Source organism: Hippocampus guttulatus, chromosome 22 (assembly GCF_054856545.1).
Source record: "Hippocampus guttulatus isolate MCC_2025c chromosome 22, RoL_Hgut_1.0, whole genome shotgun sequence".
Lineage (NCBI taxonomy): Eukaryota > Metazoa > Chordata > Actinopteri > Syngnathiformes > Syngnathidae > Hippocampus > Hippocampus guttulatus.
This window is the reverse complement of record NC_141282.1, coordinates 7,292,611-7,308,147: the sequence shown is the minus strand read 5'-3', so window position 1 is coordinate 7,308,147 and position 15,537 is coordinate 7,292,611. Positions and strand designations below refer to the sequence as shown.

General features: G+C 48.1%; 1 protein-coding gene and 2 long non-coding RNA genes across 3 annotated transcripts; 2 read left to right on the top strand and 1 right to left on the bottom strand.

Moving 5' to 3' along the window:
- The first annotated feature begins 248 nt into the window (after positions 1–248).
- Positions 249–4,757, top strand: LOC147186355 (serine/threonine-protein kinase pim-3-like). Its single transcript, XM_086103943.1, has 6 exons — positions 249–1,130; positions 1,258–1,367; positions 1,450–1,500; positions 1,586–1,949; positions 2,576–2,752; positions 3,034–4,757. The coding sequence occupies exons 1-6, from the start codon at positions 1,043–1,045 to the stop codon at positions 3,237–3,239; spliced, it is 996 nt and encodes a 331-aa protein (XP_085960069.1). The 5' UTR covers positions 249–1,042; the 3' UTR covers positions 3,240–4,757.
- Positions 4,758–6,271: 1,514 nt separating this feature from the next.
- On the top strand, positions 6,272–10,408 carry LOC147186353 (uncharacterized). Its single transcript, XR_015099227.1, has 3 exons — positions 6,272–6,350; positions 6,965–7,162; positions 10,080–10,408. It is a non-coding gene; the product is annotated as an uncharacterized LOC147186353 (long non-coding RNA).
- LOC147186354 (uncharacterized) lies at positions 7,015–9,479 on the bottom strand. Its single transcript, XR_015099228.1, has 3 exons — positions 9,170–9,479; positions 8,454–8,553; positions 7,015–7,147 (listed from the first exon to the last, which is right to left on the bottom strand). It is a non-coding gene; the product is annotated as an uncharacterized LOC147186354 (long non-coding RNA).
- Positions 10,409–15,537: the final 5,129 nt, after the last annotated feature.

The following is a 15,537-nucleotide window of genomic DNA, read 5'->3' as shown; positions in this document are numbered from 1 at the left end:
AATGCGGTAACTATAGTTACTGACAATTAGCGACGAGTTTGTGTTGCTAAGTGGACTATTTTAACAGTACATTTGGGAAACACACCCTCCTGAACAAAGAGCAGTGGGGACATATTCATGACTAATTTGCTATGGGTTGTCAACAAAATGAGCTTTTCTTTTCCAACCAGACTGTCTGTCTCTGGCTGCATGGGAGGTGGGGTTCCGAGGGGGGGGGGGGGCGGGGTAACATCACCAAATTGCCGCCACGTGCACTCAAATGTCTGCTTTATAACAACAACTTTTACCTGATTGGCCAATACCCAAAAGACAGTATTTATATACGACATCTGATTGGTTGCCGCCTCGGAGTCTATAGTGAACCGAGTGCAAATCTACCAGACAAAAGTTTCTTGCGCGTCTCATACTACGAGAAAGTAGTCCCGTGATGCAAATGTCTTTTCAGACAATACTATCGGCCAGAAGTGTCTTTGAATAACATATTGTGTAGTTCGCTCATTCTAGGGCACGTATTTTGTGAAAGGCGGTGTTTTATCCGCGTGATTTGAGCGAAAGGTTCGCCCTGTGTTAGCTGCGGAGGGATACTTAACGTCCCACTGCGCGTCAAAATATTGGCTCTGGGAAACCGCGTCAAAGCTCAGACAGCGGCAACTCGTCCTCAGGATATCTACAAGCCGCGGATGACATTGCAACCTGCCACACTCGCGTGCGTTTCTAGGAAACTCGGGAATCTACGCTCGTTGTTGTTTTCGTCGGAACCTAGTTTTGTTTTTGTTGGCGGTATCTCGAGTCTCGAGACCCTCCCAACCCAACTCGGACCCGCTTCCATGTCGGTTTTCAGGCACTGGTGTGCGACTTTACGGTCGTGACTCGAAAAGAACGGGCGCGGTGCGGCCAACTTGGCGCACTGCTGGACGGTCCACACCACTATTTAGACGACGCCCGAACCCCCTAAAGTCTTACTAGTCGTTGTCGAAACCTCAACCGGCTGCCTTGGAACACCACCACCGGATTTTCGTTTTTACCTCCTCTTTTTTCTAATATGTTGCTGTCAAAGTTTGGTTCATTTTCCCATATTTGCAACCCTTCGAGCATGGATCACATGCCAGTGAAAATTCAGCTTCAGCCGGGTAGGTAACCTTAACGTCGTTGCTGCGGGCGGGGAGAGTTGAAAGAGGTTAACGGCTAACTGCTGGCCGGCTGTTGTGGAACTACGCGGGGAGCTAATGTTCGCCACACGTTGTCGCCCCGAAACAGTCAAAGTGGAGAAGGAGCCGTTCGAAAAGGTGTACCAGGTGGGCTCCGTGCTGGGGAGCGGTGGCTTCGGCACCGTGTACGCCGGCAGCAGGCTCTCTGACGGGGCACCGGTGAGTCGCGGGCGCAGTGGAGAAATTGGGAATTTCCCTTTCATGTGACTTATTTCTAAATGTTTTCTTTGTGGGTTTTTAGGTGGCTGTAAAACACGTCGCAAAGGAAAGGGTGACCGAGTGGGGCTCAATTGTAAGTGTTTGTTTTGATGCTATGGAGGGTTGGGCTGCGTGTAATCCTCGCACTCATCATGGATTCCCTCTCTTTCGGGTCTCAGAATGGAAGCATGGTCCCGCTCGAGATCCTCCTGCTCAAGAAGGTCAGCTCTTCGTTTCGCGGAGTTATCAAATTGCTGGACTATTACGAGCGCGCCGACGGCTGGCTCCTGGTTATGGAGAGGCCGGAGCTCGTCAAGGACCTGTTCGATTTCATAACCGAGAAGGGCGCCCTGGACGAGGACGCGGCGCGGGGCTTCTTCCGCCAAGTCCTGGAGGCGGTGAGGCACTGCTACAGTTGCGGGGTGGTACACCGGGACATCAAGGACGAGAACCTGCTCGTGGATCTCCGCACCGGGGAGCTCAAGCTTATCGACTTCGGTTCTGGGGCGATTCTCAAGGACACAGTGTACACCGACTTCGACGGTAAGATGCTGCGTTGTTTTGGTGATTTCTGACCCGGGCTTGCTTAGCGTTGCCCTTGTTGCACTCGTCGGTGCTATTTTCAGTCGCGGAGGCGTTCACCAGCCGGTGACGCAGTGGTGTTTTTTTTCTCCTTTTTCTTTTGGGGTGTTGGGGGTTTCCTCTCTTCATTAAATGCTGTAAATTTAATATATTTCTTTGGTCTTGATTGACGCGTGAATCACATGGGAATCGAACGGCATTCTTTTTTTGGGGGGGAGGGGGGGGACACTTTCCTCGTCATTGTTTCCATTTCAAATTGAGTCGTTGGTGCTTGACGAATCCATGCCGCGTGATTCACGTGGATCCATACTGTACCGGAATCGAACAGCGTGAGTCACAGTCGGGTAGTCTAGTGCCACGTAACGCGTTTGTTGTGAAACCCGAGCCGTGGCGTCACATGATGGGATCACGTTTCCTGCTCTGTTGTGGTGGGGGAGGAGGAGGGGGCGGTAGCCAGTTTGTTGTGGTTGTACAGGGAGCTTCTTTATTTTTTGTGCATGACACAGAAACACCAAACATGTTTTTTTTGTGTGTGTGTGTGTACCCTCCATACTCACTGCTTCACCTCCCCCCTTTGATGTTTTTAGGCACTCGTGTGTACAGTCCACCAGAGTGGATCCGCTTCCACAGATATCACGGACGCTCGGCCACGGTGTGGTCGCTCGGCGTGCTGCTTTACGACATGGTGTGCGGAGATATCCCCTTCGAGCAGGACGAGGAGATCCTTCGGGGGAGAGTGTACTTCAGGAGGAGGGTGTCAGCTGGTGAGTGGAGACGGGCTGAAAGGGCGCACGCAAAGATTGACTTTGTCGCCACCTAGCTGCACTAATGGGCTCTAGAATGAACCGGTGTGAAAGGACTAGTTTGGAGCGGTGTTTCCCAACCTTGATAGAGCCATGTCACTTGTTTTCTTACAAAAAAAATATCTCGCGGCACACCAGCCTGGCATGATTTGTAGTTCATAAACGGTTATTATACAAAAGAAGTGAAACTGTGCACCATCCCTTTGCAGTTGTCATCCTAATGTCATCTCTTGATTCAACAGAGTGCCAGCAGCTGATTAAATGGTGCCTGGCCTTGCGGCCCTCCGACCGGCCCACGCTGGAGCAGATCTGCGACCACCCCTGGATGAGGGTGTCGGCCGAGGTGCCCGAGTCCAATCCCGAGGAGCCGGCCGCCGGCGACATCCGCCTGCGGACCATGGCCACGGATTCGTCGTCGAGCACAACCTCCAGCAAGGAGAGCCTCTGAGGAGCGGTCTGAAACACTCTAAAGACTCGCTGGGGGCGATGAGGAGGGGGCAAGGCCAGGCCGCAAGGAGTTAATGGACTCTCGTATGGTCGCCTGTGGCCGAGCTTGGCTGATCAATGGCCAACAACAGCTCCTTTTTTTCATTCAGTTAGCATAATACAAGTTGTTTCCTAAAGGGGAACATGTTGCTGTTTGGGTGCAACTGTTTGTTGTTGCTTCTCTTAATTCTCCCCCACATCTCCTTTTTTCATTCAGTTGATACAAGTTGTTTCCTAAAGGGGAACATGTTGCTGTTTGGGTGGTCTTACCAGAACTATTTATTCCCCCTCTGCCCTTCCCTTTGTCAGTAGGCTGGTGTATGCATCTGGCAAGGCCTTCCTATTCAGATATGGCTGCTCTCATAGAGCTTAGGAGAAAACTTTTTTTTTTTTCCAATGTTTTAATTTTGGAGTGCCTTTTTTTGGGGGGAATGCTGCTTTTTCTGGGGGCTTTTCATCTCAAACAGTTTTTTTCCCCCCTCGGATTCAACCTCAGTGATGGAGACCAAGCGCCTCCATCACCGACAAGCCAAGTAGCCCCCAGCTGAGAGGCTGCGAGAGCATTAAAGAGTAGAGAATGGAATACTTGAAACTCACACACACACGCACGCGACTGTGTATCACTCTTCGAAGCTGCTCACTCACTCTATAGCCTGAACAGGTGTTTTGGAAACTGGATCCTGTCTTTTTCTGAATGTCTACAACATGTAAACACACACACACACACACACCTCTACCCCCTGCCCCTTTCCCTCCTGCTGTGTTCAGCCATGCCTGTTGCGAGTTCTGTCGCGCCTCTTTAACTTTTTGCCCCCCGCCATCTCACTGCTTGACACTTCATGGTCCCCCACTCCTGGCCTCCCTCGGGGGCTCCTTGGGGGGTGAAATGCACAATCAATGCAATATTCATCAACTATGTTGTTGTTGTTTTTTTGGGGGGTGGGCAAATATTGTACAGTGTGTTCCCCCTTCTATCGGTATGTAAATTTTTCCCCCTTCCATTTGCTTTTAATTTATTTGTAAACGAAACATGTAGACATTCCACGTTCTGTGGTTATTTATTTATTTATTTTCTATGCTTAAAACTCCCCTCCCCTTAAAATAATTTTTGCATATCCTACTTGGCCTTTAGTTTGCATTCCTAACTTATTTTTACATTATCGACAATTTTTTTTTTTTTTAATTGTAGATGTGGAGGATGCACTGACAGTTGTCGATGTAAAGCAGATAAAATGAGTTTACTTAAAGTTGAAAGGATTTGAATGTTAACTACTTTGGAGATTAAATCCATCTGGTTTCTGTACTTTCAAGTTGAAGTTTTGAGTTGTTTGGGAAGCAAAACAATTGTGGTCTCCACACAGCCTCGATACCTTAGGGCTCACTGTTGCCACTCGGGGCTCCAAAGGATGGATTTTTTTTTTTTGTTTTGTTTTTGATACAAAATTTTCAATTAAAGACCCACTTTTATGTACAGAAACAACTGGTGGTGTGATTTTTTCCCCCCTCCCCCAAAATGCAAGAATGTCAATAAACCATGTTATTTTAGTTTATTTTTTTCACCCAACACGAGGGCCTGCCAGCATGACGGCACGAGACATCATCGCAGTCATGAACTGCGTGACAATGTGCAGAAACCGCACTGCTAATAAGAGGCACATGTGGTTGGACGGAGCCAGTCACAGCTGGTGTGCTCAAACGAGACCCCGTGCTTACCCCTTCCGACCAAAACTAGATATCGTAACAAACGTGTGTTACCTTGCTTGTGCAATCGCTGAAGCACTGGTGTTGCTAATGAAGACTTGGGTTCATTCATGAACTCAACTCTGCCCGAGCACTTCCAAAGCACCGACCCCGCTAATCCTCCCATTGTTTTACCGTCTCGCTGGCTTTTTGGCATGTAAATGAGGGCCATCTTTTTCTTCATCCCAAACCCTTACAAATGATGATGAGGCCTCATCCACTCTCACTGTGAAATCCTCATTAAATGAAGATGGGTGGGCATATGGTCCACCCTCCCCCCCACACTTTTAGTCAACATCCATGAGCCACACGATCATTTAAACATTCTCACTTCCGTGTAGAGCATTCAATCTGAGGTGGAGGTCGTGGGGGCCTCATCCAATGACGTCATATGAAAAGTATGCGGATTACCACCAGCATACAAGGCGCCTTGGATGACTTCAAGAGACTTTCGTAGGTGACGAGTCGCCAGACAGAAGAGGAGGATGCCAGATGGACTCCAGGGGCCCCGAGGGCCCCTGTTGGGCGCAGATGGGCCGGTGGGTGTCAACCCACACAGGCGGCACAGGCTGCGGTGCCAGCACCGAGAACAGGAAAAGACGAAACGAGAGATCACACTAGCGCTGCCAGCGATACTACGCTTCACACTAGTTTCTTTGTTTCTCGATGTATGTGTGTGTTTGTGTGTCCATGCGTCTGACCCCACTTTAAGGACACGGCCATCGCAATGCATGAGCTCGCATTGGCCCATGCTATGTTGTGTCAAGGCGTGTGTATGCGCGCTCGTCATGGTCACGATACAAAACCAGCAGGAATTGTGGCAGAAAAATGTCTTGAGAAATTCATTGATTTCTTACACTTGAGTGTAATGCCACAATTAAATCGTTCCTGACGCTCCTGCCTCGTACTTTAAGAATCTCTGTAATCATTGTTGCATTATGATCAACATTGGGGTAAAAGGCAATGAAATGTAACCGTGGTAATCCAAGACGAGACAATAACCATAGCAATAAAAACACAGTTTTCATCTTCGACTTCAGCCAGTTAGTTATGGTTTATTGCACTATAAATGGGGTCGCATAAATGGTATAAATTGTTTTCTTTATGTCACACTACACATTATACTTTTTAGCACTAAATAAAGCGTACTTTTAGGTATACAATATTATGCAATATACAAACAAACGTTTACAGTAATCATGTGTATCATGCATGCCAGGCCTCTAGTCTGCGCTGTCACTTTGAGGAGAAACATGCGCAGCAACTTCCTGCCCTCTCAGTGCAAAACGTTCATTTCCAACTATCAAAACCCTTATGTGATAAATGAATGACGGTGAGTAATGCGGATCTACTGCACACTTCAGTGAGCCACACATGAAGTAAATGTATACCTTGTAGGAGAAACGTTCGTAAAAAAACACTACTGCTAGCACGACGTCACCTGATGTTCCGCCATTACTGTTTCTATCGTGGCTTTCTCGCTACTTGCCCACATTCAACAATGGCTCCGTTTTCAGCGCTGTTAATGAATATAATGCTTTTATAAAAAAAAAAGAAGTCACCATTGATGTTAACAGCTTTGTGAACATAGTACAGCCTCACCCTCCATCTCCCAATATACTTAACGAATATTTAGTCTAGTAATTAGTTCGCCATTTTTATTAAGCTTAGAATAGCTTGGCCCTCAAGCTAACAAAGCAAGGGCCCAAGGTGTGCTTGAGTCAGTTTGGTGAGGAGGAACTCACGCAGAAGACCTCAAGCCACCTTTGGCACAAATGAGAAATGTGGCGGTGGGTTCTCTTCTTTTTCATTTTCACATCCTGTAGGTGCAGTGGCCTCATGGACAAAATACTGTGACCTACATGGTGTTGATGTGTCCATGTGTTAACTTGATTTTTCTTCAACCGTCCTGGGATTCAGTTTGAACCTTCTCAATGTGTTGTGTAGATGTTGCCGCTCACTGCGGAGGTCTCCTGCTCTCTGCTGGGACTTATTGCCTCATGGTCTGGTCCTGGTGTTCATTAAAAGCCGCGCTGGTGCCAGTGGAGGAGTACCTGGCTGCGAGGCTGGAGGGAACCTGCTGCTCACCCTGAAGGAACTCTTTGTTCTGCGGAACACCATGTATCGGCACTGTAAACATGAGCGGTAAGTGTGAGCACACACTGAGATAAAATGTTGAGGTGTTCTTTAATGTTTGTTTTTTTGAGGGCACGTGTTCAAGCACAGACATTATTGGGAGTTAAGAAAAGCGAGGGTGCAAGAAAAAGAAATGTTAAATTGAAAAATAATGACTATTACCGGAGAGTAATTGGGTATCTTCTCTGCTGTCATGGTCGAGTGTGCTGAAGGACACCTTGTCAGTCACGTTTTGTTCGGAGTATCCCTACGACTTACCCGACTTACGCGTGCATTAAAAAATCATCTTTGTTTTGTTTTTGTCGTTTTGGCGCATCTTCCTTCCATTCCGATTTCCTTCGCTGAACTACCAGCGCAAATGTCACAGCCTCGTAGTCAGACAGTTTACGAGTCTCGCAGAATAAACTCTTGAGATTGAAAAAAACCCCCAAAAACCCAAAACACTTTAGGCTCTTGTTTAAAGAGTGAAGTCTGGTGCGCCTCCTCGATGACGATGATTAAAGGCTGAGCGTTGGCCACAGGTATGCAACAGCCACTTGAGGCTCAGCACAGCTAGCGGGAATGTATGGGAGCTTACTGTACTTTCACCATGAGAATATGTAGAACCATATGGATGGCTGTGGAGAGCCTGGGAATCTGTTTGAACTCAAAAGGACGGAACAGTTATGGATGGCGGCCGGCTTTCCAGGAATGTTCCAAAATGAAATCCGAAACCCTCCAAGTATTCAGAATGATTTCGTAGTCCAAGTCATTTTTTTTTGGACAAGATCTTGGACTTACTCGGCAATTAATCCTGTCAAAGAATCAGTTTCGTTGAATAGATATATAGCATTCTGAGCCTAGCATGTCAGCCATTTTACTGGAATATATCACCACAGGGCCTGCTATTTGGAAGTGAGTTCCGATGTTGTTGTTTTTTGAGTGCATTTACAGTATTTGTTGGAAAATTAGTCCGGTTTAAGCACAAGATACTTCACATTAAATTCCCTTGAAAACAGTCACACCAGTCCCTTGCTGATGTGGAACATTGCGATCCTGCCACAGTGCGAGCGAGGCATGCGGTCACAGTTTCGCTGACCTCAGAGTCTTTGAATTGGAAGAAATGTGAGAATGTTTCGCACCCTCGGGTGGATCGATGCCACAGCGAGCGCGTCAACTGCAACAATTGTGTCGGCAGTTTCACGATGACACGCCCGGTCCGACATCGTGAATGAAACATGACTTTAGATTTTAAAATCACTTCATTGTATCTTCACCTAGCCTGGATCGCCCCCCCCCCCTCCCCTCCTCTGTTGTTTACCTGTGGCTCCGTATCCACGGCGATGGCCAAAGTCATCACGGCGATTGTGTTACAACCAGGACATCCAGTTCCCAGACGAGGGGGAAACGTGGTATTCCCACTAAGAATAATGACAGTAATACTAAGCCGGTAGTGTTCCCGAAAGTCAATCACAAAGCAAGAACATATAGTAACTACATGATGTAAAAAAATAAAAATGGATCTGCTGTAATTCTGTTCAAGTTACAAGTGCTGGCCGAGCATGAATCCCCCCCCCCCCCCCCCCGTGTCTCAGCAAAAGCGAGCGCTTGCATTTTTATTGGAGCAAGTAAAGTGCATCATAACGCAGTGTAACCTGCAGCGCAGAAACTCAGATGCGGGCCGAGCGCAACTAGGTCACACGCGGCATCAGAGCAAGCACACACGCACGCAGCAAAGTGCAAATACGGTCGTGTGCGAGGAGGTCGCTGCTCTCGGCCTACTTTGCGCTGCCATCCTGCAGCCTTTGCGTGGCACGTCATGAAGATAGGGACGCACGCATGCGATGGGGGCGCCGCGCAATGTGTTGACACACCACGCCGGCCTCCTCGCGGACTCTCAAACTCCCATTTTTAAATCCTCCGAACGCTAGTTTGCAAAAGTAAATGGACCTCTCACGTATTGGATGGCGGCCATTTTAAACGTGAGTGTGCAGCACACGTCTGTCAACATTAGTCTTTCATTTCGGAAATACTTACAGTAGGTCCATTGTCAGCGTGTGTAAATTACGAGCCTTTTCCTTTTGAATTTCCGGTTAAGCGTTAAAATAGACCATGCGAAAGGTCAGCCGATCGATAAAATGTGCTTGAAGGCTTCCCTCCGGTTGTAATTCTTTTCCCTGGCAAAGCCGAAGCAAATGGCAGTGATCCAAACGTGGGTGGCAAAGGCACTCAGGTGGATGGCAAAGGTCCCAAAAGGACTTTGTTACTCAACAAACCGTGATGCTGCCGCTGCCAGTTTTTTGTTTTTTGTCTTTCAGTTTTGTTTTATAAGGAAGGAGGAGGAAGCCATTAGCTCAGTAGCTTAAAAGAATGCACTCAGTGAGCAGCTGAGCTTACTTCCGCTCCACCAACTTGGAGTCCAGCAGCACGGCAACACAGGCAGCCCCCCCCCCCCACACACACCCCCCCGATTAGCAGAGCACGTTTGCCTTCCAGTTTTCACCGCCGCTATCTGCGTTTCGAGCCGCCGCGGAGCCGCACCGTGGCGCGCGCGGATGAGATTGCCTTACGCGCCCAAGCCCCATTATTGCGCTCTGCGTGTGTTTATTCATGTTTGCGTCTCACCGGATTACCTGCGGTGACGTCGCCACGGAAGGTTACGACTATCAAGTGACTGTTGTCATATGTCTCATCGGCGTCGGGACTTTTCCATTGTGCGTAAACAATGTGCTTAATCTTGTCCATTTGTGCGGGCAGATATGCGATAAGGCGGCCGCGGGCTCGGCATTATTGCGACCTTTAGAACGATACGGCCGGCCATTTCGGCGGGGTCGAACCCCTGCGTAGTAGCTCGACGTCCGGCGTTGATGAATTGGTACGGAAGCTAATTTGTTGCTACGCGGTCTGACCGCGTTGGCGAGTGACATCATTCATCTCTGGTCAACAGGAGCTGGAGGTTGATTCGCAAAGGGGCCAGCTGTCACCGAACATGCGGATGACATCACGGAGAGGCAAATTGTCTTGTTTGCACGGGGTGTGGACAAAAGTATTGGGACACAAGAGGTCAAATTCGAGCGTGATGTAACCTCGATTCCACAGTCGGAGGGCGGCCGTTCACGTGCTGAGTTTGTACATTTGCGATGAAGTGGACAAGCGCCCTTTATTATTTTTGTCTGCAGTACATACTTTTCGTGACATTTAAATTTGGCCATGTGCTGTGAGACGAATGGAACATATCATCCGTGGCTAAATAAAAGTTGGGGAACCCCGTGCTCACCCTTATCCTTTATTTCCCCTTGCGAATTTCCATTGAACTCAACATGCTTGAAGATAGACGTTTATATGCTGAGACGATGTGAAGGATTTCCAACCGGCGGGCTTTTGCGGGGAGGGGCAAAGACGGAGTTCAGTGGTAGGCCACGGCACAAGTGCCGGTCATCTTAAGCTCGGGGCTAAAAAGATAGCATCTTGGACCGTATAGGTCGCTCATATGCAGATCGAATGCGGTCACGGTTGAATGTATCTCTTTGAACTCAGTCAAGCTTGAAATGTCTCTCGTGGAATCATGGAAAAAAAAAAAACGTCGTGCTGAACGTGGCTTTTAAATGACAACGTATAAACATTAACAACATGCGAGGTGTCCCGGCTGGTCCGCCGACGATCTTGAAATCCCTAAAGAAGCTGAGCCCAGGTTACCGCGGCGACAACAAAGCGGCCTTTCCCCGCATTTCAAGCCGGCATGTTTTGCGTTGCCAAAAAGTGACACCGTGTAAGTTGAAGTATGGCCTTCGAGCAGACAGAAGCAAGTCTCTTCTGGCCAGTTCAGTGTCATCGGCTTTTATGAGTTGTTCTTTTGGTGTGTTAGCAAGTACTCGAGTTCCAGGAAAAAGAAAAATGTTTCATGGAAGACAAAGTGAATCAAAGTGCGCCGTCAAGTCACTGACATTTATTGCTTTACTGAAGCTTATTTTAGAACAAAGTGTATCCAGTTTAGGAGCAAACAAAGTGTCAGTCGAGTGCCAAGTCATCCTCCGATTCATGACAGCCATCTTGTTTTTGATCTTGTTTTGGCCGCAGGCGTCGCGTGACGTCATGTTGATGTTAAATGCCGCCGCCTGGCTCCCGTGTGCATTTGACACATGTTTGTCCAGCTCTTGTTGCCCATGCTGGCTAAAAATAGAGTGGTAGTGATCCACTCGGTGACTGTTTAATTATTCAAGAGATGGAAAAGGCTATAAACCGCTACGGCCGCCGTGTCCGCCCTCCTCGGACTCTTTATTTTGTTTCCAGGATGTCGAGTGGACGCGGCGAGTGCGTGTCACCTTGTCATCCGTTTGCCACCGCGTGATAACGTTGTCTTCTAAGCCCCGGTCGGGCTCAGTCGGGCCGCATGCTGAATAACATCCCACGTCACCGGAGTAAGCCGCGTCACATGTTCTTTCCATATTTGCCTCCCTAACTAGTGCCCGTTGTGACAAAGCATTTATTGGGTCTGGTTTACGATGTTGTCTGCACAAGCACTCAATGCTGTGCCTCCTAGTACTTGGGAACATGACATTTTGTTTCCCCCTCCCAAAATAAAATTGACTTTCCCGTTTATGTGTATTAAAAAAAAAAAAATTACAACACCCATCTGTATTTAAAGCCTCCAATAGGTGAGCATGCATAATAAGGTGAGATCAATATAGGTCATTATTCACAACAAGCAATTCAAAATATGAAAAGCAGCAAATAACGTCTGGATAAGAAATGTGAGCCACATGCAAATTGACCAAACTATGAAACCACACTGTCCATTTTATTGATATCATCTTTGTTGCGATGAACAGGGAAGTGCAGTTCAGGGGAAATTTTAAAATGAGCTCCACAGAAAAGCATGAACGTGTTTGCTGGATGTAATGGATCAAGACTGGATTCTTTAAAAAAACAAAACAAAACAAAGTCCTTCGCGCTAAGCCACACACAAAAGAGAAATGTGGTCTGATGCGGATGCTGACACTTGGAGCTCAACGGTGACATCCTGCAAACGAGCGCTCCCGTCAAACAAAAGCCACTCTCGGGACCGGGGCCCTGGAGGTAGATCCCCTCATTTACAGTTGGGACAGCGACAAGCCCGCATGCATTCAGTTACCGAGTTCACTCGGTTCGCCGCTTGGCAGCATCCGTGCAAGCGGTTTGCCGCCAGTCACACGCACGCACAAGCGCATGAACCCCTCTGAACCCCCCCCCCCCCCCCCGCCACCCGGAGCACGTAAACAGCGAGGCATGCCGGGAATGCCCACGTGCGTTGATAGACCCGTTTTTGTGCCACCGGTGGCATTTGTTTGGTTAATCACGCTGGCGTCCATTGTTATTGGCCACGGCTAGGGGCGGGGCCTCCTCGCTCGGCTGAAAGAACCTCTGAGCATCAGCAACATACTGCTTTGCTTTCATCGGGGGTTATAGGATCCCAGAGAAGCATCAACTCTTGTCGTGCATTTTATAAATGTATTGTTCGGGCTTTAATCTTCCGCATGGACTCGGCACCTCGCTTTTCTGCTAGCTCGTTGTTAAAAACCGTGCACCTCTACTGCGCTGAATTTAAAAGGAATGAGTGTAACCGCTTCCATTGGATGTGAAACAAGCCCGCTGTGTTCACTCCCGCAACGGCGCAAACGCCCCTTTGTACCTGTGCCCGAAAATACCTAAAGAGAGAAAATTCCACCCATGCGCACGGATAGACTGCACTTTGCGCGAGACTTGCGCTGATCACAAAAAGAGGGCCCTTTGAGTTTGATATCGTTTTTGAAACCAGACACTAATCAGGGAAAGATGTCTGAAGCACCGAATCGAAACATTCTAACCACCGATCGGACTGACTAGTTAATTTCTTCTTCTTTTGCCCATTAATCTAATGTGGTAAGTTTTTGTTGCATTGCTTTTCGTTGAACAAGTGGCCTACCGAGGAAAGATGCCACTTGTTCCAAAGGGACCCTTCCCAGCAAGTCATTCTGTATGTCTTCATTTGTCTCATCCAGATGTTTCGTTGGCTGTGAACGCCCGTCAGCTGCCGTATCGGAGAGTACAAATCATCTGGTTTTCCGGAACGCGTCCAGAGCGTGTACGCACACGTCCAAGTATCACCGTATCAACGACGAAGAAGTCAAGGTAGCAAAATCTTTATCCTTGGTATGACTCAACACAAGTGAATCAAAACCTTGTCATAGTTAAGATTGCATTTGATAGAATCCGAAGACTATCCAGAAATGTTCCCCCCCCCCCATTGACCAATCTGCCCCGAAGCGACTCGTATAGAAGAGCAATTGTTCGTGATTGTCATTTGCATCCGATTTTTTTTCTTTCTAAATCACAAAACACCTGGATGGGTGAGATGAGGTGTGGGGTGACAGCACAAGCCCTTCATTTTCCTCCGGAGCAATAGCACCAACACAGCAAGGCTATTGTGATCATTTCCGTGTGATGTGGTCAGGTGGGGGATTTTGGAGAGCCAGAAAAAAAAAAAAAAAAACCACGACAACAAGCACATTGTTTCACCTATGGGCAGGTGTGTGTGTGTGTGTGTGTCTGTCTGTAAACGTGTTCCAAAACACACACAAATTTGTCCAAACAAGTCTTTAAGATCATTCCCAGTTTCCCATAATCTCCAAGTCGGGGTGGTTCCCCTTCAGCCAAACAGAGTTGCCAGTGTCCAGTGGAGGAGCAAGGTGACGCCACTGGGCCACACTGAAGCCGTTGTTCCGAGCCGCATACGAGGAGCGGGGAAGGGGCGCGGGGTGGTGGTGGGGGGTGCAAGGACAGGGCCTGGGAATGCGCCGGTGGTGATGGTGGCAGGAATTTCAAGAGGGGAGACCGCCATTGAAACGCAAGGATTCGTATATGTGAGACGTGGGGGGGGGGGGGGGGGGGGTAAAAGTTATATCTGCTCCCTGCAACTTCGAAGCACTGCGTCTGCCCCCTTAAATGGGAGCATTCTGTGAGAACCATGAGGGGCTCTGAGGGTAGGAAAGTCTCCCTTGCGTCATGGTGATATGTGTTAGTAAAACTTAAAAGTACATTTGAGCCCTGAAAATTTGTAGTTTGGGATTCGCATGTTCCCAGATTTTTTTTCCTTTTCCTTTTTCCAATATTTCCGGTAAATGCGATTTAAAAAAAAATGATTTAGTGCCCATCTCTGAACTCCACTAACAGTCCAACCTGGTTCAGGTTCTTCTTTTATTTATTTTTTTTGCAACCTGCTCGTTGTCAGGTAGAAGTTCGCATCTCTTAGTTCAACAACCCGGCTTTGCAACCGAGGACGATTGTAATGAATTACGATTTGAGTGAGCAAAGTCGGTTCTGGGGATGCGGAACTGGGCTTGCCTCCATCTGGCAGCGTCCACAACCTCTTTAAGAGCCCACCGACTGTTGCTAGGACGTAAAAGCCGCCGTCTCCTGCACTCGATAACTGTTTTTTCAGGGTGTATGTCGAGTAGTTTAAAAAGAAAACAAAAATTACTTTGTCCTTTCGTGCTTGATTAATTTTACACCGGAGAGAAAACAGCAAAAATGGGCCGATTTCTTTCCTTTTTTTTACTCTCGTTATTTCGTCTTTGGTGGGAGATTTTGGATGTCATTACCTTTGTCATATGTTGCGTCGGTGTGTAAAAATAAATAAATAAAAGAAACAGAAGTCCGCTGATTTCAAAATGGCTAATATCGTTCCAATTAATTTGGCCAGCCGATTAATTGGTCGGGCCCTGAGTTTAAATGACACATTTCAAGCTTATAGAGGAGGTAGTTACGGATGAACATGCAGTTAGTCTCGAAGTGTGAACGACTGAGCCTTGGCCGAGGTCTGATTGTATGAAATGATATCTTTTAGCCCGTCCAGCGTAGCATGTACATAGTTGCTTGAAGATGACAAACGCGCATCCACGCTGAGCTCAAGTTGGGAGTCTGTTACATAATCCCCGCTCTGCTCGTATCCATCTGGGAATACTCTTTTTGGCACTTTCCAGCGTGTGTGAGTGTGTGTAGGCGAGAGAAAGATGGGAAAAAGTCAAGTGAGTCGGTGTGTGTGTGAGTGTACGGGCATGAGCCTCATACGTTTTAGCTGCACGGATGCAATTTATAAATACGTCGGAGTGTTGAATAGAGTCCCCGGATGGTTTGAATGGAGTGAGAGCGAAGCAACGCATGAGCATCGCCATGAATGCAAGTCCCAATGTGTGCGCGGGGGCGGCGAGCAGGCTGCTGCGTGGGCTCCTCGCTCCTCGCCTTCCTCCCCTTCTGCAATGCAATGCGAGACACTTGCACTCGGCCGCGCCATTCACAGCCGGGCCGAGCCGGAACCGCGTTGTCGCTTTGGCCGCGGCCGCGCACGTCCGCACCGGCGTTATGTAAACCAGCCGAATCAAGCCGTGCAG

Bases quoted from the DNA above. Each gene is read 5' to 3' on its own strand.
- LOC147186355 (XM_086103943.1), top strand. From the start codon at position 1,043: ATGTTGCTGTCAAAGTTTGGTTCATTTTCCCATATTTGCAACCCTTCG. The intron at 1,368-1,449 runs GTGAGTCGCGGG...GTGGGTTTTTAG, and splicing joins GGCTCTCTGACGGGGCACCG to GTGGCTGTAAAACACGTCGC. The intron at 2,753-3,033 runs GTGAGTGGAGAC...TTGATTCAACAG, and splicing joins CAGGAGGAGGGTGTCAGCTG to AGTGCCAGCAGCTGATTAAA.